Source organism: Podarcis tiliguerta (genome assembly GCF_965153285.1).
Source record: "Podarcis tiliguerta genome assembly, chromosome: 1".
Classification (NCBI taxonomy): Eukaryota; Metazoa; Chordata; class Lepidosauria; order Squamata; family Lacertidae; genus Podarcis; species Podarcis tiliguerta.
The window spans coordinates 67,920,619-67,942,613 of NC_139534.1; the positions used below are offsets into that span (position 1 = coordinate 67,920,619).

The 21,995-nt window shown below is 43.4% G+C and overlaps 1 protein-coding gene across 1 annotated transcript in view; it reads left to right on the top strand.

Annotated features, from left to right (window-relative positions):
• The first annotated feature begins 6,776 nt into the window (after positions 1-6,776).
• Positions 6,777-21,995, top strand: part of SWAP70 (switching B cell complex subunit SWAP70) — a 37,477-nt gene continuing 22,258 nt past the window's right edge. Inside the window, exons 1-4 of the mRNA XM_083408040.1 lie at positions 6,777-7,653; positions 15,360-15,500; positions 18,430-18,603; positions 19,148-19,375. Coding sequence (XP_083264166.1) covers positions 7,555-7,653; positions 15,360-15,500; positions 18,430-18,603; positions 19,148-19,375 — 642 coding nt within the window. The 5' untranslated portion in view covers positions 6,777-7,554. The remainder of the gene's footprint in view (positions 7,654-15,359; positions 15,501-18,429; positions 18,604-19,147; positions 19,376-21,995) is intronic.

The following is a 21,995-nucleotide window of genomic DNA, read 5'->3' on the forward strand; positions in this document are numbered from 1 at the left end:
TATTGTCATGTTTTTGTCAGCCTTGAGTATCATATCCCATTAATGGTCTATAAATCTACCTGTGAAGAATATTTTTGTGCGCGCGCGCGCGCGCGCACACACACACACACACTGAGCTGGTCATTCCTGCTTGTTCATCTAAATCCTGTTGAGGAAACTCATGTCTGTCTGCGTTTGAGGCAATACAAGGGTGTAGTGCTTTCCAGACTGTCAATAAATATGAGCTCTTTATTGTGGTAGTTGCTCAGTGTTTGTTTATTTAATATACTGCCTTTCTCCAAAGTTGGGATTCCAAGGTACCTTGCAGAATTTAAAAACCTCAATTACAAAATAGACAAAGTACAGTAATTAAAATACATAATTCACATAAAGCTAGCAATTTAAACATTTGCCCAGTAATCAGCATCATATACACCTTGGTTTCCAAAGGCTTGTCTAAGCAGGAAGGTCTTGGCCTGCCAGCAAAAAGAGAACAAATCTAACCTGGGAGCAGCCACAAAAAAAGCTCATGTCACTGCCAACCATGTTTCAGATGTGATTAGTGAGGGGAGATGCTCACCTGAGGATCTTAGCCCACAGACAGATTCGGATAGGGAGATCACGCTTTGAGACTCCTTAGGGTAGTGATAAAGCGGGATATCAAATCCAAACTCCTCTTCTGGATGCAGGCTACACAGGGCTTTATAGTTCATAACCAGCACTTTGCATTGTGGCTGGAAACGGACCGTTGGCCAGTGATGTTTTAACAGGAGTACCATACTCCTTGCAATTAGCTGCAGTCAGCAGTCTAGCCATATCATTCTACTTTTCAAAGGCAGATCCATGGAGAGAGAGATAGTCCCAACAGGAATGTAATGTAAGGCATGCATCACCATGGGCAGATCTGATATCAACGAAGGGGTGCAGTTGGTGCATGAGCCATAGCCACCACCAAAACCTGGGCATCCAGGTACAGGCTAGAATCCAGGTACAGTCGTACCTTGGATCCTGAATGCCTTGCGAGGAACCTTTTGGCTCCTGAATGCTGCAAACCCGGAAGTGAGTGTTCTGGTTTGCAAACGTTCTTTGGAACCCGAACGTCTGATGGGGTTTCCATGGCTTCCGATTGGCTGCAGAAGCTTCCTGCAGCCAATCAGAAGTTGCGCTTTGGTTTCCAAACATTTTGGAAGTTGTACGGACTTCCGGAACAGATTCCGTTTGACTTCTGAGGTACCACTATATACCCATTAACAGAAGTGGCAAATAGGCAGCCTGCTTAGGGAAGTTTTTTAATGACGTTTTAATGTATTTTAATCTGTTGGAACTGCCCAGAGTGGCTGGGGAGACCCAGCCAGATGGGCGGGGCATAAGTAATAAATTATTAGTTTATAAATATAGCTGGCCATGCTATAATGATCTGGGTCCATTACGATAAGGCACACAGGAAAGCCAACTGAGTTATTGAGACAAACGGAAAAGTTTTGCATAAATAACGAACAGGTACAACAGCAGCAGAACATGCCATTCACTTGAAACCAAGATAGGATGGAACTCCTGATGGGAACAGGAAGTTACAACAAACCTTCAGGAAAAAGTTTAGAGCCTCCAATTTAGCGATGTGCTCCTTGGTGAGAGTACCTGTTTTGCTCGAAAGTCTTGCATTAATATAATTACTGTATTTTATCTAATGGAGCATGCTGCCTAGGAATGTTGAATTTTCTCATGATAGCTTTCAATAAGAGGCTGGGAAAGATTCACCAGGCATGTTCCATATATGGATATCTTTCCATAGACCATTTTTTTGACCAAGGCCCCATCTTGTGCTGGCCAGTCCTCCATGGGGTACAAGCCAGTGTGCATATCCATGTGATTGTGTCCACTCAGGCGCACACACCACACATGCAGAAAAACACACATGCTCACTCTAAAAAAAAAGGAACACACACCAAACTTGCCTGACTTCCTATTACATGGAGGCCCGTATCACAAGCATCCCCCTCGCAGCACAAGGCTTGATGGCGAGGTTTAAATCTACTTTCGATCCAGCACTAAGAAGCATGTGAGAAAGAAACATTTTCCCTAGGTGAAACATCAGATGACCCCCATTCTTGATACAACAGGCAAATTTTACATAGAATTCCTCCATGTTATGGTGGATGAAAAAATTGCACACCTAGGTAACAGATTTAAGCAAATAGTGCAGTTTAAGAACAACCGTGGATTTATATTTGATGTTAAATTGAAAAAGTCCATATCATTAAATGGGGCACTAGCAAATTGTATTTTAAATGATTAATCACTTCACAGGGTTGTCAGCATAAAATTGGGAGGGGCACACAGAAAGTACAATGCCCTCAGGTCCTTAAAGAAAGGCAGAATGTACATAAATGTAATAAAGTAAGTATTAAGCATGTATAAATTATACTAAGAAATGCTGACAGACGTGACAACTCTAGTTATGCAAAATGAGCAGATCTGGCCAAATCTATGACTGCCCATGTCACTCGTGCATATGGTATATCAGTGGTGATGTTACTGCCATGAAGGAGCAGGACTTGTTTACTCTGGAAGTGGAAATGGGAAAATCATCTACTATGCGCTTGAAGTGGGTAGCAGCTGAGGTGTCCATATCCATGCTACAATTTTATTTAGCACATTTCTAGGGCACCTTACAACAGTGCAAGCACCAACAAAATGTGTACTTCATGTCAAAATGTATAACCTACTCAAAGAAGAGATAGCTCAGTTGACAGATCATGAGACTCTTAATCTCAGGGTTGTGTGTTCGAGCCACATGTTGGGCAAAAATATGTTTGCATTGCAAGGAGGCATTGGACTAGATGACCCTCGTGGTCCCTTACAATTGAATTTCACCTATTTGAAGTGAAACACTGAAATTAGATTCATTTAAGAATTTGACACTTAAGGGTATTTTCATTCAGAAGGCTGCAGCTACACCTGCTGGTGAATAGATAAATAGTTAATAGAGACACCTTTTGGTTTATGGTTTTCTCCCCCCCCCCTTTTTTTTTTTTAGACTGGACACTCTTATGAAGCTAAAACCATTGTCTATTTACACAAAGCTTCCCTGACTCACTACAGTTGTTAATACAACCATATCAGCAACCTACCACTGTAGAAGATTAGAGGTATGCCTGTGTATTTGTATATTTAAGCACTAATTAGCTGTGATAGCAAATTTTGCATCTCATTGATATTCATCACAGAATTGTAGGATTAGAAGGGACCCTGAGGGTCATCTAGTCCAACCTCCTGCAGTGTGGGGGTGGGGAGCATCCATGACAGATGTCCCCTCCCTACAGTTTTATTCTTTAAATGGCAACCAAGATCTCACGTCCTGCACAAGACGAAGTGGGGCACATAACCTTGCGCCATAATAAATTGTTAACCCTTAAGGTGCTGCATGACTCTTATTATTTTCACACTTGAGTTGCTGCAGTGTACACAGAGGCTCTGGCTGAAACATGAAGCAGGGGAAGGAAGATGCAAAAACAAGCTGCATTACTCCACTTTACTGTGAAAAGCTCAGATTCTCATGTTATGTATTTTATTTATGCAAAAACAGTAGCTAGTAGTGCACCTCTTTAAAAGTCAATCTATTCACAGAGACTTGAAAGGGGACCTCAAAGTCCCCCAATTGACCTCAAAGGTTCAACCCCCTATTGATGTAGGAAATCCAGTGTTTACAACATTCCAACCTCTGCTTAAAAACTCTTAAACAAATGAGAGTCTGCTACTGAGACAAGCTGGTCCAGTGTCAAATAGCTTTTACTATCAGGATGTTGTTCCTAACATCCGAATCCCCTTTCACCTCATTTTAACCTATTGGTACCCTCTTGACCAACAGCAAGCAAATTTGCTCCATCCAAATGACAACTTTTCAAATATTTGAAGATGACCATCAGTCACCTCTTAATTGCTCCTCTCTAGACCAAGCATATACAACTTGTTCAATCTTTCCTCAAATGACCTGGTCTCCAGGCTCCTCATTATCCTTGTTGCCCTCCTCTAGGCATGTCCCAAACCCTTAGATGACTTCCCTGGCAGCTGTCCTGCTCTGTGTTTATCAGTGCAGTGTCATTTGCCTGTCTACCTTGAATGCTTTGTTTGATCCTGTGTAAAGTATTGATGCCTACAGTATTCTTAGACAGCAGACGTTTATATTATAGTGTGTTGTAAATTACCGTATTTTTCGCCCTATAGGACGCACCGGGCCCTAGGACGCACCTAGTTTTTTGGGGGGGAAAGAAAGGGGAAAAAATTATTTCCCCCCCAGGTGCAGGGCTGGGGTGGGGGAAGCCCGAGCTTCCCCCGACCCTAGCCCCCAGAATAGGCTGCTATCCGCAAGCCGTGGGAGAGCTGCTCGAAGTCGCGCGGCTTGAAGTCCCACGGCTAGCGGAGCACTGCGCGAAGCCTGAAGCTTGGGGCGTGCTCAGCGCACCCCAAGCTTCTGGGTGCAGGCAAGCTCTCTGCTAACCGTGGGAGAGCTGCGTCTCCCACAGCTAGCAGATAGCTTTCTGAAGCCTGGAGAGCGAGAGGGGTCGGTGCGCACCCCTTCGCTCTCCAGGCTTCATCGAAAGCCTGCATTTGCCCCATAGGACACACACACATTTCCCCTTCATTTTTGGAGGGGAAAAAGTGCGTCCTATAGGGCAAAATATACGGTAATTAAAATATTTCTGTCCCACCATTCAGCCCCTCATGGGGCCACCATGGCAGCTGACAGCATCAGTCAACACACTAAGCAATCCATAATGCAATCAAGACTAATCAGAAATCCAGATATTAAAACCCCAGAGGATGGGAAAACAAAATAAAATGAAAGGTGTGGTAAAACAAAATGCTTTGGGAAGCACACCAGAATAAAAAGAGGGCCAGCCAGGCCTTGCCAGTGTAGAACGATCCACTCTATGGGTGCTGCAGCTGAAAGTCTTGTTTTATGCCCTAGCAAATTTGGCTTCTGGTGGCAATGGAACTTGAAGCAGGCCCTCTGACAATAATATCAGTAGGTGCCTAGTATTGTGGGAGAAGCCCTTTAAATATCCAGGTTTCAAATTGTTAAAGTCTTAACAAATAAACAAACAAACAAACAGGACATATTCCTTTCAAGTTTAGGCTGCGCTGCCAGATTATTTCAATATTGCTTAAACTTAATTTCATCTGTGTAGAAGCTAAGAGAAGTAAATAAAAGTTCAAGCAATAAGACATCTTGCAAGAAGACTTAATCTGAGTGACAATCACTTCAGGATGGTGATTGACACTTTCCTGGATGATAAACCAAGCTGGGGGAAAAAGTTATCTACCAGTCCGATTTCCTCATCTGTACACCCTCGGTAAGTGTGCTCAGTAGGACTGCAGCCTACATTTTCAATTGTGTAGTGTCTAGCTGCAAAAATATTTATTAATTGGCTAAACAAAGAGTCATGAAGCTTTTACGGGAAAGGTCATGGTAACCTTCTCTGCTGAACCAGGCAGAGTCTATTGAATGCTTCCTTTTAAAGGTATGAGTCACGTTAGGAGATGGTGAGGCAATTTCCCTGCTACTGCCTAAAAGCACCATTATCCTGTTTGGTTGGAAATAACTATAAGCTGGATTTGCAGAACATATTTCTGAATTTTCAGATGGTAAGTCTGAATGCGCAAAAGATTTGTGTTAAATTAAAACATTCACAAACTATGTTGATAGTGCACCTCATTAAAGACAAAATATATTTGTACTTGGAATCTCCACATCTCTGCTGTATGTTTACAGAAATGCAAGCACACCCTTTTTAATTTTACCTCAGAATGAGAACAGAAATCACATGGCAGCAGCGGGAGGCCCCATTAGCTAAAGTGGTACCTCAGGTGAAGAACAGTTTCAAGTTAAGAATGGATATCACTGTTATGTCTAGAGCAGTGATAGAAAAAATATGTTAATTAGAAACATATTGGGAAAATCCTAAACAACAAGTGGGATCTTATTCTCACATCTAAAGCACAATAGGTGAATATGACAATAGATTCACCAGAAGTGGCTTAGTCATGCTGGCCACATGACCCAGAAGCTGTCTGCGGACAAACGCCGGCTCCCTCAGCCTATAGAGTGAGATGAGCGTGCAACCCCAGAGTCGTCCCCGACTGGACCTGACGGTCAGGGGTACTTTTACCTATAAAAAAGCAGTCATACACACAACAAAAGAAAGATAAAGTATTTTGTAATAAAAATCCACCCTGTACAGTCAAGCTGACAGAGGGAAGAGAGGTCAGAATACTGCCTCTCTTCCAGCATCAGATTGTTTCCACTTTCCACATCCTTGCTAGTTTTTCAGAAAAGAGAAATGTTGATAATATCAGCGGAGGCAAAGCTTTTGAGATCATCCCCGGAAGCCCTCAGCTCAGCGAAGGCTGCAGTTCCTTTTTTAAAAATATATTTTTATTAAACAGTTTTAACAAAACAGTTTATTAATCGAAATAACCAATTACATTTCCCCTTTTTTTATTCCCCCCTTCCCTACCCCCTAAGGACTTCCCTCAGCTCCCCTCTCTGATTTCTTTGTACATATCATTCTCTACATGTTAAAAATTGTACATATCATTGCCTTGTCTGTCATAAAGTCTACTAATAAATTTGTGGATGTTTATTCAAAACCTGCCAAGCAGTGCAAGCAGTGGCGTAGCGTGGGTTGTCAGCACCCGGGGCAAGGCAAGTAATTTGCGTCCCCTAACCCTAACCCCCAGATGTTGCGCCCGGTTCGGTCGGCCCCCCCTGCACCCCCCACGCTACGCCACTGAGTGCAAGTCATTTTGTTGTTCGAAGGCTGCAGTTCTAAGCCCATTTACGTGGAAGTAACTCTGAGACTCCCCTTCATGGATTACCGCCTTGCCGTGGCGAAGGGGCTTGAATAACTCAGAGAAGCTATGAGCTATGCCGTGTAGGGCCACCCAGATGGACAGGTCATAGTGGAGAGTTTTGACCAAACGTGATCCACCTGGAGCAGGAACCGGCAAGCCACTCCAGTATCCCTGCCAAGAAAACTCCATGGACAAAGAAAGGAGTGCCTGGCGTGCTCTGGTCCATGGGGCCACGAAGAGTCGGACCCGACTAAACGACTAAACAACAACAACAAACTCTGAGCCTCGCCGCGGAGTAATTCTGATTCCGCGCGAGGGGGGAGGGCACTTCTGCGTCTTGCAACCCCGAGGAGGACCTGACCTCTCCGGCTTGGAGATTCAGCCCCGCCCACGATCAGAGACAAGGCCGGGGTCCACTTTTAGACGCCAGGCTCTGGAAGGTCCGGCAGCGATTAGGAAAAGCAGCGCCCTCCCCGCCCCGAGGGCTCCTGAGCGCGGCGGCAGAGGCGCCCTCTCGCGAAGCGGACGCAGCCTGCAGGCCGTGCGCTCTCTCGCGCGCCGCCCTCCTTCGCCCGGCCCTGGCAAGGCGGCGTCGGGGTTGGCCGCTGGGCGCGGTTACGGGTGGGCAGGTCGAGGCGGCCAGCCGTGTCTCGGCAGCCGGGAGAGAGAGGCGCGAGGAGGCGGGAGCGAGCGCCGCGGAGTCGCTGCAGCTGGCGGGCCATGGGGAGCCCGAAGGACGAGCTGCTCAAGCCGATCTGGCACGCTTTCACCGCCCTCGACTTGGACAGGAGCGGCAAAGTCTCCAAGTCGCAGCTCAAGGCAAGTCAGGAGGGAGGCAGCCAGGCCCTCCTGCCTCCAGGGCGCCGGGAGGGCTCCAGCCAGGGCTGCGCCTCCTGCCTCCTGGGCTGTCGGTGGCCGACGCTTTCTGCCTTCCTGGCGGCGAGGCACTTCCCTTTTTACGGAGCGCTCTAGGCGGCTGGCCCGGGGGGAAGTGGCGGGTCAGCGGGGAGAGAGAGAAAGAGAGGAAGGAACGACTGACTGGCTGGCTGGCGTGGCAAAAACTGGGTGGTTGAGCGGGGCTCTCCAGACGCGACACCTCGGAGAGCGCTTCTGGAAACTGAATAGAAAGGGAGGGCAAAGAGCAGGGTCCCACCCCCCCAAATCCCCCGGCCTGTCTTGCAAAACAGGCGGTCCCCTTTCTTGGTCTAAGGGAGCAAAGTGCTCACCTCCTCCAAATCTGGTGAGATGACCACCCATTGCAGCATTATTAACATGGGTAAAAGCTCCCTTGGTGAATTAATATAGGTAACAGGGTTTTCCTCCTCAGGACCTGGACTTGGCAACCCTCATTGTTCAGAGCTACTCTGGGCTCAGTTTCTCCGTTTCAGAAGCAAGGAAGGAGAAGCACTTTCCTATTTAGGAGCACAGGAAGCTGCCTTATACTGAGTCAGGCCCATCAGGCTGACTGGCTCTTCAGGTGGGAGTCTGCCCCAGCCCCACCTGGAGATGCTTGAACAGGGCAGGAGGGCCTTCTGCAAGTAGGATGCTCTACCACTGACTGAGGTAGTGGCCCTCTGCAAGGGTCTCTCAGGGAATGTAAAGTAACAGCCTCTCAGCCACAGGGAGGGTGCCAGCCCTGCAATACTTCGCTGCGGTTGTCATTTGAGCTCCTTGCAGAACAGGTTAGCGAAGGTTTTGCTTTAACGAGATGATTTGTTTAAACTGCTTTGGTGCCCAAGATGAGGGTTTTCATGCCCATCAAAGAAGGAACTCCAGGAGGGCTGAGTTGGTGTCTTGAAAGCAAGCAGATGTGGTGAGACTCAAAAGCTGTTTGGCCCACTTCATAAAAGGCTCATCGTCGATAAAATAATTTTATTACTCAGACCAGTCGGTTTTAAAGCTACTAGATAGTGTTGATCAAGCAATATTTTTTATGACAAATCTTGAAAGGGAAGTAAATGGTTGCTTATTTTTTTGTCAAGTGTCTTAATAAAGATGTAATTAAGTCAGAGTTGCTCTTTTGTTTGGCTGCCCTGTATCTCAGCCAATTCAAGAGGATGGGTTAACTTGACTAGTATAACATTTACACCTGATGCGTTACATTTTCTGTGAGCCATGCCAGTCAGGGCCATTTGACACAACCCTACTGGTGTGTTGACTGTCTGTCATAGTAGGTTCAGTGGAACTGTGCAGTGTTGTGTGACTAGCTTTGCCATGTGTCATCTCACAGATCGTTCACCATGCTGCAGTCATGAGTACGATCTGCTCGAACCTAGGCAGTACCAATAACCCATTTAATGTAGTGGAACTAGAGCAACTGCTTTAGAAGTGGCTGCAGATAAATTTATTAGGCACATCTAAAAAGTATTATTGGATTATGGTCCAAATCACTTCAGTACCAGATGTATGGTTTGATTGTTTCAGTTAATCCCTTGGGTGGTTAGGTGGGGTGAGAAGGCTTGCTTTAGGTGGCAGACTTTGGCATACTGCTAAAGGGCATAAAATTTAAGCAGTGTAGCTAATTATCAACTTGAGAAGGGCTGTAGCTGTGAGACAGAGCATCTGCGTTGCATGCAGAAGGTCCCAGATTCAATCCTGCTTATCTTCAGCTAGGACTGTGAGAAGACTTCCAGTCTGAAATCATGGAGAACCACTGCTGCCACTCGCTGTAGACAAAACTGAGCTGAATGGGCTAGTGGTTTGGCACTGCGTAAGACAGCTTTCTATTTTTGTGCCTATATTTACCACCTTGTAAAAGTCTGTTTGTCTTTTCTGCTTCAGATACCAAAATGTCTTCCTTTAGAATATTCTCTAATATTACTTGTTGTTGTCTGCTTCATAATTCATTTATTTCCGGTGGTAGGACTGGACTCGGGTTTCTGGAACAGTTTAGGAAGAAACAGTTTTACCAGGTCTGGCTGTTTAATCGTCTAGCTAAGTATTACTTACTCTTACCAGCAGCAGCTCTCCAGAGTATCAGACAGATGACTTCTCCACCACCTTTTACCTGATTCTTCTAACTGGAGATGGCAGGAGTTGAACCCAGGGCCTTCTGCATACAAACAGAGCATGTGTTCTGCCACTGAACAATGGTTTTTTCTCCCCTGTAGCCTGCTGTTCTAAACACTGAAGTTGGGTAGCAGGCTGCTCTGAAGCAAAGGCAAACTATCTGAGGAAAGTTACTTGGGAAGGGAACCTTTTCCATTAAAAAATTATTATATGAGTAGTTATGTCAGGCTAAAGATCCAACGTGAACAGCTCTTGGTCTGAAGCATAAATTTGCACCCTAGAATCCTGTTGTCTCTCTGACGTCTCTTGAAATATTAATGGACAATAATTGGTGATTATTTTTGTACATCTTTCTGTGCTTTGTAGATGTACAGCACGTAGTCCAGGCTATCCCAGGCCACGATTGGGGCTGCCAGGCACAATTGTAATGGAGCTGATTAATATGTACTGTTTTGCTATCACAGTTCTTCCATTTTTGTGTTTCATAGCTAACAAACTTGATTTTATCTTTTGCACCATAAGAATGCCTCAAATACTGCTCCCTCCCACTTTAGTTGCTTGTTGTAGCCAACACTTTTCTTTCTACCCCAGTGGCCCACAACATTCAGGCACCCAAATAAAAGAATTGGCTTTGTTCCAGCTCTGTGTGGAGCCTGCCAATGTTGGGGAGGCAGAGATTCTATACTGCTCTCTTATTCAAGTACAAACAGGAGAAGTAGTGAAGAGGGCCTGTTCTTTTTCTTGCCACATACTCCGAGGAGTGTTCTCCACAGAACTCTCACACAGTTTGTGGAACTTTGATCTATGAATTTGGGCACACTCCATCAGACATTTTTGGCCCTAAATTCCTCTGGTTAAGCCAGCTCTGAAAAATGTTTTGAATAGGGCTCTACACCTGTGGGATGCTTCAGACAGTAGGTCATTGTGCTGATTACTGGGCCAGCTGTAGTCTGTGCTGCTGATGGCCAAACTGAACCCTGTCAATAGCTCAGAGCAGTCTTTCTAGCTGTACAATGAAACTGAGGGGACTTGGTATGCTGCGGAGCTGTGAGAGCAAACATGATTATTTCTGAAATCTTATCTGCATTTGTAAGGGAAAACAGAACCCCACCAGCTCTTCCTGTGTGTGGTATTTTGATTTACTTGTGTGGTGTTTGGTCCTGTTCTGTGCAACTGTTCTTGGGCAGAATAGTGCCAACATTTGAAACATTTTGCACTGAAAAAACATTTGGAACATTTTGCGTAATGTCTGGAGTTACAGATCCTCAACCCGGTCAAAAACTCATGTACTTAGTTTGCATATGCTGAAATTGTTGCCTTGGAATTTGGAAGTGGCTTTGGACATTGTGGTGTAGATAGACTGACCAAGAGAAGTGCAAACACCTTGCTCTTCTTGTTCCTTGTACTTCTCTGTAATGTCCCAAACAGAATGTTTATATCTTGCCACCCACCTGCCTAAACAGTGAGAGATGCAAGCTGTCCCTGCATCAGGTGCGTGCTCACCTTAGTGCAAGGGGAGACATGATGTGTTGTATTTGGGGCATTATGGAGAAGTGTAGGGAACAGAAAGTGTTTGTGTTTTCTGTTCTTTCCTCATACAGTACTTGTAACATTCAGAGCAACTCTGAATAGCCTCTAGTTAGTACAATGGGGTCCTGGTATATCCAATGTCTGTGTGAAGCTATAGTGTAAATTTTCTCCTGCTTTTCATGTTGACAGTCCTTGAGGAAAAAACCCTGCCGTTTAAGCAAGGAGTTGGAGAATTAAGATGCTTCTCAGTTAAGGTTGTCTGCATCACACCAGCTCTTGCACTGCTTTATGATGAAGTCACATCATGTAGGGTTGATGGGGCTTAGTATATTTATTTAATTGTCCTTCTAGAATACTGTTATAAGTTTTGTTCAGTTACTGTTTTTGCATTTTCAGACATCAACATAGTAAAATCACAGCATCTCTCTTCTGGATGGAATTATAGATTGCTTATTACTGTATAGTCTTCATAGGTACCCTGTCGGTTTTTCATCCCAGCGCTATTACGCCTTATTAATGTTTCTCTAATTTTAAGGTTGAAACCTGACTTGCTAACAAGAATCATGCAATTCATTCAAAGCGAATAATTATTAGACTCAGTGAGACACAAGGAAGGAGGAAGTTCTGCTAGTAGAAAGTTGATTACATTTGGCAAGAAGCTTATTAAGGAAATAACACATCTTGCAGTGCTCCATGGCATTGTGGAACTTGGTATTATTGTACTTTATATGTCACTTGGAATGAACGAAACACCTAGAAATAAAATGCAATGGGCAGGATTCAGCTAAGGAGTCCTATCAGTGGAAGGTCTTCAAAAGGACTTCTGCTTGTGCAATGGGTTTTCCCCCTCTCCTCATGTGTTCCCCCAAATTGGTTCTGGGGTGGTTGGGAGCACCCCCAGAACATTGTGTGGAGAGAGGAGAGGGGGGAATAACTCTGTCTGGCAAGCTGAAATTCCTCCCCATGAATTGAAAGAAAACAACAACAACAACAACAACAACAATTTATTTATACCCTCCCATCTAGCTGGGCCTTCCCAGCCACTCTGGGCAGCTTCCAACAGAACATTAAAATACAATAACCTATTAAACATTAAAAGCTTCCCCAAAACAGGGCTGCTTTTCTAAAACACACCCTTATGCATATGATGTCACCCAAGGAGCTTGGCTATAAATGTGGTCTGGTTAATGAGGACTTGCACTGCTGGATTCTGAAGCTGATTCACATTACTACTTTTTAAAACTCCATCTCCAAAAGTAAATCTACTATGGTGGCAGTAATCTGGCAACTGTCATGAGTATGTGTGAGGAGAAAGAGGATGAAAGAAGGACTTGTATGAGCTCTGTGGTTGCACCTTGTTTGGTGGTATCTCAGAGTGCTTCTCAGACTTGTACATTGGCATGCTAAGCTTGCTGCCCTTGCTCTTGTAGGTAAGGATGAAAGAAACCTCAGAAAAAGTTAGCAGGTTAGTTGTGCATGGAGGCTGAGGTGCACACTGGGAACCTATTCAGTAGTTAATAGATAATGTTTGGAATTTGGAACATCTTGGCTGATGGCCTAAGTTTTTAACATGAAGGTTGTGCCATTAAGGCAGATTGTGAAATTGTGGAAAGTTACTTAGCAACCATGTGAACCCTAGAAAAATAATTATTGGCAAAAAAATTATTCCCTTTTGAGAGAGGCTGAACTTCCTAATATCCCAATTAAGCTTTTTGTTTAAAAACAGTTTAATATAAATGCATACATAAACAGGAAATACACCTATGCAAATAAATTTATGTCATGTGTCTGTTACATTTGTATTATATTACAAGAAGGAAGAACAATATCTTCTTCACTGTGAAGTCCACAAAGGTTCTCTTCCTGTATCTCTTCTATTGGTATAGTCAATAAAGTCTCACCAGGTTCTAACAGAAGTATCTTGTTTACCTTAGTCCCCTTAATATTTTCATTTTGCTTGCAAGTTTTTCCAGAAGTCCTCCTTGCCAGACCCTTTTGATACCAAGATTCCAATGTGTTATTCCAGCATCTGACAAAAGCCCTTGCTGCAATTATTTAGTTTATTTTTTAAAACAAACAAACAGACAAGTGGCTTACTAGTTTCTTATTTATGTTATTAGCATCTTGCTCCAAAAGCCACTTTTTAAGCAGCAGATTACAGCTCAGCTAAGTTAATTATATTGGTATCCCCTCCCCTCCCCATTTATATCCCAACTTTCTTCTGTCATGGAACCCAAGGTGGTAGCACTCACTCATCCAAGGTACTGACCAGACTTGCTTACCTTCAGCTGGTTAGGGCCTTGTATGCTTTCAGACCATACCCTGCAGACAGAGGTTTAGAGCATGGGTTGGCAAACTAAGGCCCAGGGGCCGGATCTGGCCCAATTGCCTTCTGGATCCGGCACGTGGACAGTCCGGGAATCGCCGCGTGGATCGGTGTGGATCTGATTCTGATTGTTTGGGCTGTGCAATCCCCCCCCCACACTGCGGCAGTGCCTCCTCCCTGCCTCCTCCTGGCTTGTCCCCGCCCTGTGAAGGAGGAAGGGGTCTGGGCTTTGATTGGTGCCAGCAGCAGCAGCGTAATCACTCGAGCAGCTGCCATTTAAAGCAGTCCCTCTCTGGAGACCTTTTGTGTGCCGCTCATCATCTCTGCCGCCAGCCCCTGCCTCTCGCAAGACACAGGAACTCTGGTTGGCTGAGTACCCCTCTCAAGCAGCTGCCATTTAAAGCAGCCCCGCTCTGCAGCCCTTTTGTGCACCGCTCATCATCCTGCTGCCACCCGGCCCCCCACAAGGTCTGAGGGACAGTGGACCGGCCCCCTGCTGAAAAATTTTGCCGACCCCTGGTTTAGAGTATCTGTCTTCTTGCTATGCTCATTTATTGCAAACTCCGCCTGTGGTCTGAAGTAGCATGGTTACTTCCTTATTCATAGTCCCAACAGGTGTCTGACCTTGCACACAGCAGGTGTGGAAATTCACATGACAGTCACCAGACAGCAGGTGTGGACTTGCATGACTGAAATTTTCATTATTTTTTTTAAAAAAGAAATTTATACAGAGAGTTGGGTGAAGGGTTATTGTGGAGCCGTCCCTCGCATGTGGTCGATTTCAGTGTTTAATATCTTCATTCATGAGGAAGCATTCCAGCATGTGACTCTTCAGCTGCAGTCTGAAGTGCTTCAGTTGAGACACAGGCTCATTACCATATCTCTGCTGCTTAGTGAGAATTAGGCCAAAGTGGGGTGGGGAGAGCAGAACTTGGAAACAGCACCTCTCTGAACAGAGGGGGATTTAGGGGAGCGTGACTGGTTTGGTCGCACTGGGCATGCAGCCTTGGTGGTGCCTCGAGGGGGGAGGCGCCACAACTGATGCAGAATGGAAGGTGAGAGACGGGGTGCCAAACGTTGCTGGAATTTGAAACCCCAAGGTCTGCCACTGCTCTGAAACTGATAATCACCTGGAAGTTTCAGCTTAGAGGAGGAAATGCATCCACAATAAATATAAGGAAGTACATTGCCAACTAATCCGTAGTACAGCAGGTCTGTATAACCTGTGATATTGTGAAGTGGACTACTGGGGATTTTGTGAGCTTGAAGGATGCCAACAAATATAATCCCACCTGCTTCTAAATCAGCATGCTCTGCATTTTCTTTTATTTAATCTCAGAGAGGTCAAGTATATTTGTGTGTGATCCTATTAAGAATGGGCTGCGTGGTGTGTGTTTTTTTGGGGGGGGATTAAAGTATGTTGCCAATAACCCAGGAATAAGAGGGTGGAGAACCCAAATTTGGCTCTCTATTCCCCCCCCCCTTAAGTTAGAACATGGCTGCTTCATTAGTTTTTTAGCATTGTAGATGGAAGATGATGTATTTAATACTACCAGTTCTGCAACTGAAAACATATTCTATCATCAAATTGACTGATGTGTATGGTTTTGCTGTATATTGTTGCATTCTCATTGATTTTCTCACTTGGGGTTTTTTTTAGGTCCTTTCTCACAACTTGTGTACATTGCTGAATGTCCCACATGACCCAGTAGCCTTAGAAGAGCACTTTAGGGATGATGATGAAGGCCCTGTTTCAAATCAGGGTTATATGCCTTATTTAAACAGATTCATCTTGGAAAAGGTATGTGCCTCCAGTTCTGTGTATAAATACTGTCCTGAATTTCTTCACTCTCCCCAATTTCAAATATAATTGCTACATATCAGTAAAAAGAATGAACATGCAAAGAAAGACACAGCTCTTCTCCAGATTCTTGAATACAATTCAGAAAAGAAAAAGTAACATAAACTGTGAAAAGAGAGTGTGTGTTAGATGTGGAATCCAGGTACACATGTGCTAATTTCTGCCATGTGTGAAGCAACTCAAATCCAACTGCTGTACAGGTAAATTTATTGATAGGCTAAAAAAAGAGTCCCAGACATGCTATAAGCATCTTGTAATCATGAACATGTCTGGTGTTGTAGCTTACCAATATTGATTTGACTTTTTCTTTTTAAATGAGAATGAAAATATTTTTTTGAAACCTACAAAACCTGTTCCCCCCCTCCCCTCAAAAATTAGTGTGGGAAAGTCTGGAGAATAGAGACAGACCTGCAAATAAATTAGGTACAATTTAATGACACTGAACTAAAGGCAATGTTCTTGAGTGGAGGAAACCCAAGGAAGGTCAACTTTCTGGTTGGTAACTGCAGTTACGTTTGACTGCAGTGAGAACTTTTAGAAGTCTGTTTCATTTCATTTTAATGGTTCTGTTTCACTGATTTCTGGATTTTCTGAAAGGCAGTGATGACTTTCTCAGTGTCTCGATTGACATCAGCTTCTTGTTTAGCTATCAAGATGCAGAGGAAACTGTAGTATTGTTTCCTTCCTCTTCCTTCCCCCTCACACACTGTCAGCTATGCAGCTCTCAAGTGGGCATCATGCAAAATGCTGAATTACACCCACCTCCCTCCACCCAAGAGAGCTGGTGATTTACAGGATCAGGAGATGGGCTTGTTTAGTCCAGAATTTACTGTGACGGGCAGGTGTCTTTCCCAACCTTGCAGCCAAAAATCCTTAAATGCACACACTCACGACCATTTGATACCAGAAACAGAACCTTTAAACTTCTGTGTGTCATAGAACGATAGTCAACTCCCCAACTCTGTCTGATCTTGGACAAAAGTTTTTACCAGCTCTGCTTCCGTAGTCCCTTATAACCAGAGATGCTAAGAATGAACCTTGGACCTTTGAGATGCAAGGCTTGCATTCTGCCACTTAACTTCACCTCTTCCTGCTAATTGGCCACGCAGCCTGTTTCTGAACACAAGTTGCACTTATTTGAAAACATTTTTTTTTTGTTTGTTTAATTGTCACTCCAGTGGTTTTAGGATTAATCACCTTTGGGCATTGCATCTTTATGGTTTTGACATGTTTGGTAGATATGGGTAGCATTCTCAGGCGATGAACACTGGCATTTTGTATACAAAGGGCCAAGTAACGTTTTAGCAGGTCTTCTATACTTCCCCGCCTCCTCCTGATTCTTTTGGTAGAAAACTGGAAACTCTGGCTGGCTGTATTCAGTATATTGTTCTGTTGTTTTCCCCCCCGCAACTGGTGCCCATTCATAGATTACTCCAGATATCACTTTCCTGTGAGAAGTAATGGCTATCTGTGCAAGAAAAAACAATGAGCTCTTGGCTCCACAGGAAATCTGTTATTCTGCTGTACATATCCCGTGTAAATCTTATTGACCACACCGGCCAAGCTCTCAGAACACTTCCTCTTGTGGTCCTGATTGCAAATGAATTATTTCTCTAGCTCATTGTGGAGACCGAGTTGCCCTTTAACAAAGTCTACATTGTTGAACCAAGGGAGCGTGGACAAATGCCCAGGCAAAAAGAAGCAAAGAGCAGCAGACATTCCTTTTACTAGAGTAAGGATTTTGAATAGCTGAAACCCCTAATTAACAATAAGCTGTGCTAAATCAAAAGATGCCATGTCCCGAAGGCTCATGGTTTTAACTATCTACTCTTTGAAGACTGAACTGCAGGCTATTCCACTTGGCAATTCAGGCTGGGTTGGGGAGCATAAGGGTAGCAACAACCATGATTGCCATGCCGCTGCCATGTCAACAGTTTTGCACAGTTGCCCTTAAAACCCATGTTTTAAGAGAGATTTTCCTGTAGCCAGAACTAGCATAGGCATTCTCTGCCCAGTTTGTACAACTGGCTCAGCTTCACCCTGTCCTATTTTAAAGACAGGCTGGTAATGAGCTCACTATGTGCACAAGTTTGGATTCTCCACCCTGTAGCCTATTAAGGACCAGCAGCAGAATAAAAGTGGAATAGAGAGACCACTGCAAAGTCTGTCACTCAAGTGTTTCCCCATAGGTCCCAATTAAAGCTAGACCTATGGGCTAGAAGACCTTGGGAAGTCCAGACTTAATAGCCTCTGATCATGAGCAACAAAACCTTGTTCTCTTCTTTATCTACTCAATGAAAGTAGAACATGGGCTGAAATTTTAGCATTAGTACAAGATTGTTTATAAATTTATAACCATATTTACAAAAATATGGAATTAATGAAGACATTCACACAGAACATTCATAGGGGGATCATAGCTATAACATTACACTATACACAAAGTCAGAACGGTCAGAACTCATATGTCACGTGTTTAATGTTACAAAGCAACTAGGCTTAGATAGTAAAAGCTGCCTGTTAAAAAACAACAACACAAATTGGCAAGACACCGAGTTGCCCCTAGATTATGAGGCCCTGGGCTGCAGCCTGTTCAGCCTGTATGTAAATCCAGCACTTCTTACCCTGCACAACCGTTACTTGTCCTGAGCAAGCAGAGGAGGTGTGATATATATTACTTTGGCAGAGCATTCTCTGTGGTGGTGCGACTGCTATGGGGCATTTGAGGAGGCCCACCAAATCAATGTTTTGTTTTAGCTTTGGGTCTCTTTTGCGAACTTTTTTTCTTTCTGCAGGTGTTAGGGCATCTTGCTGCTGTTATTCCTCACTGGGTATCTTTAAATCATTAACACTGCTTTGCTTCTACTAGGTTCAAGGAAACTTTGACAAAATTGAATTCAATAAAATGTGTTGGACTTTGTGTGCCAGAAAAAACCTTGCAAGAAATACCTTGCTCCTTTCTGATGATGATGCTTTTAAAGTGTGGGTCATCTTCAATTTCCTGTCTGAGGACAAATATCCACTAGTCATTGTACCAGAAGAGGTAGGAAATTGTTGTTTCAAGTACAGTATCCGAATGTTCTTTGTCCAGCTATGCCTAAACTGGCTGTTTTTCTGCATTTGCTGTTTCATTGAAGTAGTTGTAGAAATAATCTTTATGAGCAACATTGTCTTGGCAGTAAAATTAGAACATAATAGTACACACACACACTTCCTTCCCCAAACTCTTCTGGCTTTTTCTGATGGGCTGTGGATCACAACAACAGGTTTTCTAAAAAGAAAGAGACCAGCATTTTCTATAGTCCTCCATATTTGCAACTCTTTGTGTTCAGGAATACAGCAGTTTGTTACCTTGGACAACAGCTGCACCTTAGGATTGCTTTCATGCTCTTTTATTCCTAAAGTATATAGCATTCATCTCCTTCATTTTTGCACACTCTGAAATGTAGAGCACGAATCTTTTGGTGATATGGATACACTGTGCTGTGTTGACAAAGCTGACAGCAACGGTGTAGGAAGAGTCACTGATCTTTTTTGTTTTCGTATAGATGGTTTGTTCAGAATCTGTGTTGTCTTTTTTTGTACAGATTGAATACTTGCTTAAGAAGCTGACAGAAGTCATGGGATTAGGCTGGCATCAAGAACAGTTTGAACATTACAAGATCAGCCTCGATACCAGCTGGGAAGGTCTTTCGGCTTGGGAATTGATTGAACTGATTGGAAGTGGTCGATTTAGCAAAGGGATGGATAGGCAAACGGTATCTATGGCAATTAATGAAGTCTTCAACGAACTTATATTAGATGTATTGAAACAGGTAAGATCTTCATGCAAGTGCTGACCATGTTGGTATACATAATTTATACAGATAAATATGTGAATTTTTGACTAAATCACAAAATGTTGCACCAAGGTTGTCAAATTTTACATTATGATAAGACAGATTCTGCAATCTGTATAAAAATAATTTAGATGTTTCTATTTTGCATGGTCCATATAGTTAAAGCTATGGTTTTCCCAGTAGTAATGTATGGAAGTGAGAGCTGGACCATAAAGAAGGCTGATCGCTGAAGGATTGATGCTTTTGAATTATGGTGCTGAAGGAGACTCTTGAGAGTCCCATGGACTGCAAGAAGATCAAACCTATCCATTCTTAAGGAAATCAGTCCTGTGTGCTCACTGGAAGGACAGATCGTGAAGCTGAGGCTCCAATACTTTGGCCACCTCATGAGAAGAGAAGACTCCCTGGAAAAGACCCTGATGTTGGGAAAGATTGAGGGCACAAGGAGAAGGGGACGACAGAGGATGAGATGGTTGGACAGTGTTCTCGAAGCTACTAAAATGAGTTTGAGCAAACTGTGGGAGACAGTGGAAGACAGGAGTGCCTGGCGTGCTCTGGTCCATGGGGTCACGAAGAGTCGGACACGACTAAATGACTACACAACAACAACAATTTTGCATAACTTTATTCTGCTTCTGCTGGTCATCAAAGGGACTAAATCAGTGAAAATCCTCCACTGTCTCTCTTACAGCTTCTGAGAATTAATCAGAATGTCAAATCACATTTTTGTGGCTTTGAGATACAGAAGCTTACTACTACTACTACTTTATGTTTTAATGGAAGTTAAGATTCTCAGTATCTTGGATTATCTGCCAAGTATTAATTTCTGTTTTCCTTTGGTGTAATCAGAGAATGCACCACGGTATTTCTCATACCCATGCATTGTAACACAGTGTTTCTAAACAGAGCTTGAGAATAAGAATACAACTCATTTAGGTGCTTACATTATCCCTTATATCACAGTCCAGTGATTTGGGTGATGGGAGACTTGCTAATAGTTAACATGCGTGATTACCATATTTTCATCTTTGTGTAATATATTCAACATGAATTTCTTCAGGCTTGTCGTCTTGAACATGAATTCTAAAGAAAAGTGTTGTACTTTTTAAAGCCTTCTGCTGCTTAGTTGTGGTGCCTCAAGTTTGAATATGACTTGAAACATGCAGCCATGTGGGGAGATAAAGAGGAAGCAAGAACCTTCTCAGAGGTGCAGGTGCAGGAGAGTGGGGGTGGGGGGAGCTGGCTTGAACAAAACACCACTAGGGTGTTAAGTTTAGTGTGAGTCAAGTGTGTGAGTCAAGTGTTTTTAAGATTTACAAGAACCTAGGTTCAGATGTCCATGGTTGAATAAATTCAGGGTTAAATAATTAAAAAGCAAGCAGTAGATTCTAAGAATAGTTGTTATTAATATTGTTTAATTGTACCTCATAATAGCTACTGTGATGTCATTGGCACAGGTCAAACAGCCAACTTTTTCTCTTGTTTTGAGCAAAAAGGATTTGAGCCTTCCATGTGAATGTACCTATTTAAGTCTTTATGCCAGCATGGACAACTTCGCCCTAGGATTGTTGGCTTCAGCTACATTTCCCTTATTTAAAAAAGTCAAAGGGACCAGATAACAACATTGGACTACACTGTTGGGTTGTCATTCTCCCTCTCCTCCCCCCTCTTTCTATGCAACCCATCTTCCCCATCAGTATAATTGTACAGCAACCCTGGGCTACTTTGAAAGGCTGTTTGGTTGATATGCTACTGCCCTGTCACAGCTACATTAAAATCCTGGATTTTCTCTGTTGTTTTCTCTGGGAAACAATTTCTGCTAAGGTAGACCAGGGTGGGGTGGAGCAAGTTTAAAAACAAACCAGGAAGTCCATTCAAAATATGCTAAGCAGTCATTCTTTCATCACCTGAATCTACAGGGGGGAAAATTAGAGTAGCACATGTTCCAAGCAAGATCTCCCTACAAACTTCTTCAAAATAAACCAGGAAGTCCTTTCTCTTGGGTTTATATGATTCTAGATTCCCCTCTAGCACTTGCCAATCATAGATATGACTCGCTGCCCTTACATAATATATCTTGTCAATGTAGTCTATAAAGTCAGCAGATTATATGATTGCATAAATAATAGAATTGCTCTGTTCTTTAAACTTGCATTTCTCTCTCTTTCTGTGTGCTACCATTTTGAATAGCTTTACCCAAAGTGGATAAATCCAACAGGTAGGTGTCCCTGCTTTCTACATGTACAGTAGAGCTATTTTGACAACTGTATTCATAGTTAGGACCCAAATGTGGTAAGGGCAAAATAAATATAAATAAATAAAATGAACGTCCTGTAACTAAAGGAGGAGAAAATATATTCTCCTCTGCTGAGCCTTTGTCACAGTTGTAAGCTTGGAAATGAGATGTGGAGCAGTTAAGTAAGTACCTTTGGATTGCTAATGAAGTCTTGTGGGCCTCAACCACATGTGCTTTTATATACTTACTGAGTGCATGCACATACATGCATGTTGAACTGAGCCCATGCTAGATTGTGCACATCTGCGGGAGACAGTATGGTTTCTGTGAAGTGTAATGTTTGCATCATGCAAGGTTGTG